Here is a 10,542-nt window from a genome sequence, read left to right as displayed (position 1 = left end):
CGTCCGACACACATTTCTATGTTATTCATATCACAAGTGCAGTTTTTTCGTGGTTGTAAATATAAAAATCCATCCCAATAAAATCTAGTTTTTGCGCGAATAATACTTTTCTAGATTTAAGTTACCTTGTTGAATTGTGTATACGTTCTTCTTCAATTGGTACTCTATTGTCCAACTATTGCTTTTATAACGTACTTTGATTTTAACATTGCGTCGACCAACGCTCCAAAGTATAACTTCTTTGTAATCACTAGGTATTTTACAATAACTATCTATAAAACATCTCTCAATCTTCGCCAAACGCCCTAACTCGATAAACTTGCTTCATTCAAAGTAAATAGCCTATAAGAACCGTCGATGTAAAACAATCGAAGAAAATTCTCCACCATGTAGACAGTGCCGGCCCTGAGATTTGGGCTGCCATAGTTTCGGGTAGAAAAAAAATCGATATTTTTGTTGTTGCCCTAAGTCTAATTAAAAAAATAGATTAAAAAAATAGCTTTAAGTGAGATTTGAATCCATGATCAACTAAAAGTTTTACATACTTATCTTCCACGCTACAACACTTTTTTTTTTTTAAATTATAACAAATTTAATAAAATATCTTACTAATTTTAATAATTGGGCTACCCTAACCCAAGGGCTTGCCGGACCCTTACCCGGCCCTGCATGTAAATAAAGAAGATCAATACAATCACTTACGTTTTTTTCCTTCCATTTAAAAGCAGAGAGAAGATGATAATGAGCAATTTCTTCTACATTTGATTTTTCAAAAATTGTTTCTTCCACACCTCAATTTTGATGAAGTCTTGAATTAGATGTTTTATTTGTTAAACGTACATTTAACATATTAAACTAACTAATAACGTTTAAACTATATAATCTCCATTACAAATTAATTAGTATAAAATTATAAATAACATGAATTCTTATATCAATATCCTCATCAAAATTTATAAGCATATGTCTTCTTCTATCCCTGTCTTCTCCGTCGTCATCGAGGTTCTCGCGGATGAGAGATCAACAAAGAAGCGGGTAAAGCCAATGGCTACTAGCATAATAGGGTTCACAATTGATAGTTAGCTAATCAATTGACTTGAAAACTTTTATTTTATTTCATTTCATTTAAGTTCTAATATTTAGTCTTTTAGAGAAAATATATATAGCAGACTGGAACAAGATATTGACGTTAATTTTGTCTATGACAACTTCATCAATAATTCACCACTGAAAGTTGAGGAACTAATATTTTGTTTAGATGTTATTTATGTTAACTAATTAAATTAGACTTATATAATTTCAAATTATTTCATTTATCTTTTAACTTGTGAATCTTATATATATCCTTTTAGTTTAATTTTCTTTGTCAAAACAAAACTTCTATCTTATTAAATAATTTACAACTAGAATATTGTCTTGTTCGGTTTGGATATATGAAATAACTGAAATCCAAAAAAATATACAAAATATACTTTACGATTAAATTATTATTATTATTATTATTTATTTTATCCATTATATTAATATATTTAAATCTTTTTATCCAAAATATCTTCCCTTATTCAAAATCAACATCAACATCAATGAATACTTTTCAAATAACCCAATTTTCTTAATAATTAACCTTTATCCGAAAAAAGGCCTGAATGTTGTACTATTGAATTAGTAGCTTTAATTGCATCCAACCCTACATTGATGAATACGAGCAGAGCGGTCAATGGCGAAGACTTGGAGGTCCCACAAATGTGTTTTTTTAAATGGTTTGGTGTGATAATTCAGTCCCTTACATATTTGGAATTACCCTTAAAATTCAAACAAAATTAATTTTCAAATTAATTCTATCACTCATTTTATTAATAAAAATATTATATATTTTCAATTATTATTTTTTATTTAATTTATACATATAAATACTTTTTAAGTCTTTTTATCAAAAATAATCATCCCCTCATTAAAATTAGCAACAATCACTATTTTTTTTTCTCCCTTTAGGTTTTATAAAACAAGCGGGAAAGATTGACAAGAATATATAGAAAAATGATGTGTCATCCTTAGTGAGTTATTATCTTTTATATCCCTATTTTTTTTTTAAATCAAATTCAATAATACACTCAAATCATATCCCCTCAATCTTCTTTCTCTATCATGAATATCCCTCAACCACTAAACATTTAGAACTTTAATATGAAATAAATGGTGCCCAAAAGATGACTATAAATGATGGAGAGAGAAAAAGATGGAGTAACATCAAAACTTGTAAAACAAAGAGCATAGCTAGAGAGAGAAAGAGCATCATGAAGTTCGCCAAAGAGCTACAATCTCAAATGGTGCCGGAATGGAGAACAGCTTACATGGACTACGACTCCTTAAAATCCATCTTAGAAGCGATTGAAACCAAAAGGAAAACAACCCGTACGCCAATTCAAAGGAAGCACACAATTTACAGAAACTTCAGTGGTCTGACAAGAAAATTAAGCTCAAGATCTGTTTTATCAGAAATGGAGAGTCAAATCCCTGATAAGGAATTTCGTCAAGTTGATGAAGAAGTTAAGTTCGTGGCGCCGGTTGACGATCTGGGTGAACTTGAAGTTGAGTTTTTTAAGAAGCTAGATGATGAAGTGAACAAAGTAGTGAAATTCTACAAGGCGAAAGTGGAAGACGTGATGAATGAAGCTAATATGATTAATAAACAGATGGAAGCTTTTATTGCTTTTAGAATTAAAGTTCATGATCCTCCATCGAACTTCGATGAGGGGTTGGAAATGGCTCGTTTGGCTTCTGAAGTGGCTAATGTTTCTCATATATCTGTTTCTAGTCCATCTCGAAACAGTGGTAAGCATTTCTTTGTCTTATTATTATTATTATTATTATTTTTTTTTTTTTTTGTAAATGATTGAATAATCAAATTTATTATGACCATAAGTTTTTTTAATCCACTTTCTTGAGTTTTTATATATTTTTAGAAAAATGATTGGAGCACGACTTTGGGGAACGACTCGTACAGCGAAAATAACCTCACTGTTATACGAAAGTGATCTCGCTGTTATACAAAAGAGATCTCGTTGTTATACAAAAGGACGAGAGCGAGGTCACTTTCGTATAACAGCGATGTCACTTTCGCTGTACGAGTCGCTCCCCCAAAGTCATGCTCTCTATCATTCATCATATCTTTAAATCTTAATATTATTACACAGGATTGAGGCTATAAAGTCCTAACTATATTAATTATCATGATTAGTTGAAACGAATAAATGTCATAAATTTTAGAATTTAGGGTAGTTTAAGTTGTAAGAATCGAAAATCAATAGATGAAAGATTTAGGGTTTAATTCTCACTTTAAATCACTAAAATTGAAGTGGAGTTGATAAAAAAAATACTGTCAAATTCAATAGATACTTTATGATTTTGTTAGGCTTTTTTAAGAAATAAAAATTATAATTTAAAATAAAAGTTAATAATCTTCAAAATAAATGGAATGATTTGTGTTTAGATTGGTTGGACGCTTTTGCTTTTTCTTGCATTTGGCATCCTTTAACTTTTATTCAACATTTTATTTTCTCACAAAACAACTTTAGAAAAAAAAAATTATATCTTTATGCTAGAAATTGGTTGGACATGGCTTTTACTTTATCTTGTACTGTTGGGCAACCTTTAACTTTTATTAAACATTTTTAAAGAAAAACATGTTTCATGCATAATAATTTGTAATGACAACAACTACAGGAGAATTCTGAAAAAATATGTGGTAAGGGAGGCAAGACTATTTTTTATTTAATTTTGAATTATATAATGAAGTGGGAAAGTGCAAGATCACACCTAACACTAGCTAGATCCAAATAAATTAAATAATCAAATTAGTTTGATTACATATCTACTGTATATAATTCAATACCCAATCAATACATATAGGAGAATAGCAACAAAAACAGTTTGAAGAAAAAATTATGTCAATGATGAATCTTATGTGTTAAGGTTATGTTTGATATGGAATACAATTCTCCAGGTAATACAAGTTATTCTAACAATATGTTAATGTGACTTTTGGTAAATTGATGAATATTAGTTTGATTACATGCGACCTATCTTGTAACTTTTATGTTCTACTTAAATGATTAATTTCCTTTGGCTTGTTTCACAACTTTTTTGATTATTTACAGGAACAAGTGTAATAGATGTGATAAAGGAAGAAGAGAGTTATCATGAGGTATCATCACCATTTGAGGATGATAAAGAAGGTGTTAAGAATGAGCCAGAAATAGAAGACATTGATAAATCAAAGGGGCAGGCAAAAGGAAAGATTAATGTAAGACATGCTGCATTGGACATTCTTGATCAGGTGAAATTGAACAATCCTCCAGACACACCTCGTTCGACTTTCATAAGAATCTTAAAGGGTCCAGCTCAGAATGACTTGAAATTCAACCGTTATAGCCTTAAGAAAATCGAACTACAGCTTAAAGAGGCTTTTGTTGAGTTTCATTACAAACTCCGGCTTCTCAAAAGCTTTAGGTAATTCAATAAAATTTTATCGTTTTTTATTTTGTCACCTTTAGTGGATGGAAGAAAATATTCTCACTTTTAAAAAAATATTACAACCAATACTAAGGTTTTTTAATTTATATCTAGCTTATTTATACTCTTTTTTTCTTTCTTTCTGTTAACAGCTATTTGAACATGTTGGCATTTTCTAAGATCACAAAGAAATATGACAAGGTGCTTTCTCAATTTGTTTTAGTAATCAAAAGAAAACAACTCTTAATTACTTGCAATGTGAAATGTTATAGATATCAACAAGAAGTCTATCAGCATCTTACATGAAGATGGTGGATAACACTTATTTGGACAGCTCTGAGGTAATTTTCATCAAATTAATAAATTGATTTTCAATAATGTTTGGATCATCTACCCTAAAAGGTTATGTCTTCTATCCATATATTACTAAAACTAATTATGTACATGAAGCTTTTCTCCAAACCGACGACAATCTAGTTTAGAGGATCTTTTCATAGCTTCTCTTCAACCTTTTAGAATACATCCAAATCCAAGTGGTTGAAAAATCATGCACCACATCTAAAGCCCTTTAGTCTTCTTTATAATGCATATTCACCTCTCAATGTCAAACTCGTTTGATGCAACTTTGTTTTCAACTCCAGAAGGGCTAACTTCTGATGGTCAAATATCTGTAAAAAATAAAATTAATCATCGATAGTCTCGTTGGTGCTGGAAAAAGCACATCTCAACAAGATTTCATCCTTTATGTTTTGGGAGGACTTAGTCCTGACTACAAATCACTCATCGTAGAGGTAACCTCTCACACCAAACCCATCGCCATCAAATACCTCTAGGAAATGCGATTTGTCTTGAATCTCTCTATTTTAACTCTTCAACGGCTTGCTATTAGATTGAGATGATCTTTGAAACCATTCCACTTTCAATGATCACATGTCTCCTCCTTGAGTGATTATAGTAGAGAAAATAATATTATAAATTGATTGGGCTCCCCTAATTTTAATGGGTATCAAATAAATGGGCTTTCTAAGGTCCATCCATTTTTCACAATCCAATAGGCTTTTGCTACCGGGTTGGGGATTCGTCTACTACCGGGCCTTCTATTTTGGGTCATGGGTCTCGTGGACCCAATATAAATTGTGTCATCATTTTGATCATTCGACTAATATTTGTTGGTCTAATCTATTTTGTAAGATTTGCAATTTTACAGGTTATTCAATTGAAACTTATCAACATCGTCTGAATCGAAATTTAATGGCACACTCTTTTATGATGACTAAACCTTCCTCTATTTATGACTCATCATGCTATCTCGATTCTGGTGCTAAAGACCATCTCAAGATGAATCTTGATAACCTTAGCATCTCAACTCCCTAACATGGTATAGAAACTATTAAAAAATAGGCAACGGTAACCCTCTTTCAATTCCAATATTGGAAAATCATTTATTTAATGTTCCAATAAAAATCTTCATCTACGCAATATATTAAATTTCTCATTAATCATCAAAAATATTCTAAGTGTTTCCAATTTTTTCTCACAAAAATAATATATTTTTTTGACTTTCATCTAAATCATTGCATTGTAAAGGATTAGGTCACGAAAATGGAACTCCTTTACGCACACTTAAAAATGGGATATAACATCTACAATCAATTGTCAATCAACCGCTCACTCAACCGCTCACTCATCAAGCTCTTTTTGTTGGAACTCGTTCATAATTCTATCAACTATTGGCATTCTTGGATATTCTTCATCTTCAACATTAACATTTATTACAACTTCTTTTCATTTATCTATTATTGTCAACAAGAAATTAAGTTTTTGTGATTTTTATCAATATGAAAAAACACACAAATTCATTTTCCTATTTCTCAATCTCATTGTAATGCTCCGTTATAGTTAATACATTCTAACGTTTGAGTCCCACATCTTTTCTCTACTAATGGTTTTGATATTTTGTACATTTAATCAATGGTTAGAGTCATTTCACTCTATACTACTTTGCAATCTGTCATTCTTTCCATTTGTTTTAAAAAATCAAAAAATGATGTGTCGTTATTCATTTACTACTCTTCATAAATTACATCCTTATTTCTTGTCTACGTGAATGATATTATATTCACTAGAAATTCCTCCTATCACATCTCCTTCATCATCTTTCAGTTTAACCACATTTTATCCCTCAAGGATTTAAGTCCACTATATAATGTTCTCGGGAATGAAGCTCATAGATTCACCTTCGATATTTTTCTCTCTCAATCAAAATATATCAATGGCATTCTTCTCCGAGCCAATATAAGTGACTCAAAATCTCTTCATACCCTAATCTCTTTTGAATCATCTTTATCTTAACATAATGACGACACTCTCTATGAGCCATTTGTGTATCACAACATTGTTGTTGCTCTTCAATATTCGATGATACTTGACCTGAACGAGCATTTACTGTCAACTGTGCTTTCCAATTAATGTAGTCTCCTACCACTACTCATTAGTTAATAGTGAAAAGAATACTTTGCTATCTTCGACATACACATCATCATGGACTCCTTATTCGTCCATCTCTATCTCTCGATCTATATGCCTTTTTAACTCTAACTGAGATGGTTGTCTGAACAATCGACGCTCCACAACTATCTACTGCATATTTTTTTGTGACAATCTTATCTCTTGTATTCAAATAAAAACAGAAGGTCATTGATCGATCTAATACCGAATTTGAATACTGAGCTCTAGCCCATGCCACTATTAAACACATATGGCTCCAATTTTTGCTATGTGAACTTTGCATCTCTCCACCTCAATTTTTCACTCGATGTGGTGACAACATTGGTGCTACTTTTCTCTCCGTCAATCCAAAATTCTCATGCTTGTACGAAAGATACAGAGATTAATTTTCATTTCATTCATAAACGTGTTACATATAAATCTAATTTCATCGGATACATACATATTGATGATCAGATTGCCGATATTCTCACCAAAGGAATTGCATCAAATTAATTTACTTTATTTTGTAACAAACCCACAATGTGTATCTCCCCGTTTTGTTTGAGGGAAGGTATTAAAAGCTTTACAATTAAAAGTAAATAGCAACCTATTTGAGTCTCTTTATTTCATCTTTTAACTTAAGTTGATTAGAAATTTTTATATTATTCTAACTTTTTAGTTACCCTTATATTTGTATAAATTCGTACTTTTAGAATTGTAACCCTATACACATTCAAAATACATACCAACTTCTTTACTCATAAAGTATTTTTTTCTTATCACCTTTATCCATATAGCTAAACAAACTTGTGGAGAGAGTTGAAGACGTATACTCGAAACATTTTGCAAAGTCAAATCGCAAGAAAGCAAGGAATGTCTTAAGGCCTAAGGCAAGGAGGGAAAGACATAGGGTGACATTCATTATGGGTAACTATTTAATCCATGTTTTACTATAGATTAATTATTGAAATCTCAAGTTAATTTTTAATTTTTTGGGGAACAATGACAGGATTTTTGTTTGGGTGTGCAATCTCTCTTATCGTAGCTTTAATTTTGTTGTTGCGCGCTTACAACATTTGGGATAATGAGCATAGTCCCAAGTATATGGACAATGTATTTCCCCTTTATAGGTAAATTTACAAATCAAATATAGATATCTTAAAATTAACATTCTTTTGGTTTTTTTTATCATAAATCTTTTGCATGACTGAATATTTTGCAGCTTATTCGGTTACTTGGTCCTTCACTTGATTATGTTTGCGGGAAACATATACTTCTGGAGAAGATATCGAGTGAATTACTCGTTTATATTTGGTTTTAAAGAAGGAAATGAGATTGGTTATATACAAGTCTTATTTGTTTGTTTTGCTATAATGGCTCTTGCTTTATCAACTATTCTTGCAAACCTAGATATGGAAAGGGATCCAGTAACTAAAGATTACAATGTTCTAACTGAGCTTTTACCTCTTGGTCTACTAGTGGTAACTCATCTTAATTTATTACTCCTTTTTCTTCCTTAGAAAAAAAATATTTTTTCTTCTGAATATTCTGCCTTTATACAAAAAGATGAAGAAGTTAATTTCATGTGATGATCTTTCTACAGCTACTCTTGTTAGTATTATTCTGCCCAATCAATATCTTTTATCGGTCAAGTCGATTCTTCTTCATCACTTGTCTATTTCACTGCATTTGTGCTCCTCTATACAAGGTAAGCTTGAATCTATAAAGAGAAATTGATGAACATGTAACCTTTTCAAATAACTTTTAATTCCTAATTGGTTCATTTTTCATTTAATTAGGTGGTACTTGCAGACTTTTTCTTGGCTGATCAGTTTACTAGTCAGGTAATAACAATAAATCAAGTTATTTTATTGTTTTTTTCATGCAATCTTTCATATTTGAAGCATATTCCTACAATTTGCGCGATATACTTTATAAATTTATTTGTATGATGATGAATAAATGTTCTTTTAACAATATTACAGGTTCAAGCACTTAGAAGTCTGGAGTTCTATATTTGCTACTATGGTTGGGGAGACTTTAGGATTAGAGAGAATAATTGCCGTGAAAGTAAAGTCTTTAATACTTTCTTATTCATTGTTGCTATCATCCCATACTGGATTCGATTTCTTCAGGTAAGCTGCCCCGGGATTCCATATTAATAGTTGTAACGCGCCACGGTTTCCCTTTCTTTCTTTTAAAAGTGAGAAACTTGTAAATAAAACAAAATACAGTACAAGTTGTGACACAAATTGTCACACGAAGAAACTAAAACATCAAAAGAAAGCAAATAAGCAATAGAAGTTTCCTTTAATACATGGTTTTTGGTTTTCAGTGTCTTAGGAGAATGTCAGAAGGCAAAAAAGCTAGAGAAGGAGCAAATGCATTGAAATATTTATCAACAATTGTGGCGGTGAGCTTTAGAACGGCTAACACTCTTAACCAATCATTTGCATGGAACTTGGCTGCATGGATTACATCAGGAATTGCAACAATCTTTGTGATGTATTGGGATATTGTCATAGATTGGGGTCTCTTCCAAAAGAACTCGAAGAACAAATGGCTAAGAGATGAGCTAGTTATCCCACACAAAAGCGTATACTATGTAGCGTCGGTGAGTGAAAATAATTAAATGCATGATCACCAAATACGTTGTTTAGACTTGACTCGTGTTTTTTTGACAATTTGTAGGTCTTAAATTTGTTGTTAAGATTTGCGTGGATGCAAACGGTTCTGAAATTTGAGTTACCATTCATGCATAGACAACTGATGTTGGCGGTAATAGCAGCTCTAGAGATTATTCGACGTGGCATATGGAATTTCTTTAGGTATATATATATATATTACCACCACCAATCTTGAATGAAGGAATACATTTTTTCTTCTTTGCACATAACATGTATACCTACTTTTCTACTGTTTGGTTAGGTTGGAGAATGAGCATTTGAACAATGTGGGGAATTTTCGCGCCTTCAAATCGGTTCCCCTTCCATTCCAATACGAAGATGATGAGTTGAAGGATGAGTAATATATTGTTATTGTCGTTCTTCTCCAAAATTTTAATGTATAATACTATTAGTAAGACGTTATAGATCTTCTTCAATTGTGACCATATAACCTACATCATATATTCCTTTTGAACACACTTTACATCTTCTAATTTACTAGGTAGTTTGCATCATTGGCTGTGTTAATTATTCTTTCCTATTATTAATGTGTAATTACTAGCATATAGTTATTGAAATCTTGTCCTCAAGCATTGTGTGTGGTTGTAAGAATTGTGATAGCATGATTAAATTTATATGTTGAGCCAATCACTTACATCCAATTGTACTAAATAAAATAAAGTAATGAATAAAAAAATGACAAGAGGAGAATAGAACCATCAACTTTTAGCGGCTAAGAAAAAAAATCTTTTAAAGTCAATTTTTATTATAAAAGGAGTATATATAACTTTATATACAATAACATGACGAATCGAGAGTATTCTCCTCGACCAACTTTGTGACCGCGGAGAGACACGAACAAGGATGTGGGCAT

General features: G+C 31.3%; 1 protein-coding gene across 1 annotated transcript; it reads left to right on the top strand.

Annotated features, from left to right (window-relative positions):
- The first annotated feature begins 2,175 nt into the window (after window positions 1-2,175).
- On the top strand, window positions 2,176-10,210 carry LOC124910375 (phosphate transporter PHO1 homolog 7-like). The gene is made up of 13 exons (XM_047451010.1): window positions 2,176-2,832; window positions 4,158-4,509; window positions 4,665-4,713; window positions 4,785-4,853; window positions 7,800-7,929; window positions 8,012-8,132; window positions 8,225-8,483; window positions 8,606-8,710; window positions 8,802-8,846; window positions 8,988-9,137; window positions 9,338-9,616; window positions 9,694-9,830; window positions 9,931-10,210. Exons 1-13 carry the CDS (start codon window positions 2,208-2,210, stop codon window positions 10,028-10,030), a joined length of 2,421 nt encoding a protein of 806 aa, XP_047306966.1. The 5' UTR covers window positions 2,176-2,207; the 3' UTR covers window positions 10,031-10,210.
- Window positions 10,211-10,542: the final 332 nt, after the last annotated feature.

This window comes from Impatiens glandulifera, chromosome 7, assembly GCF_907164915.1.
Source record: "Impatiens glandulifera chromosome 7, dImpGla2.1, whole genome shotgun sequence".
NCBI classification, from domain to species: Eukaryota; Viridiplantae; Streptophyta; class Magnoliopsida; order Ericales; family Balsaminaceae; genus Impatiens; species Impatiens glandulifera.
The sequence above is the reverse complement of the archived record's forward strand: the minus strand, read 5'-3'. Positions and strand labels throughout refer to the sequence as shown.

Excerpts from the sequence above, each read along its gene's own strand:
- LOC124910375 (XM_047451010.1), top strand. The coding sequence starts at position 2,208 with ATGACTATAAATGATGGAGAGAGAAAAAGATGGAGTAACATCAAAACT. Across the intron at positions 4,714-4,784 it reads TCACAAAGAAATATGACAAG|ATATCAACAAGAAGTCTATC; the intron begins GTGCTTTCTCAA and ends GAAATGTTATAG. Across the intron at positions 9,138-9,337 it reads ACTGGATTCGATTTCTTCAG|TGTCTTAGGAGAATGTCAGA; the intron begins GTAAGCTGCCCC and ends TTTGGTTTTCAG.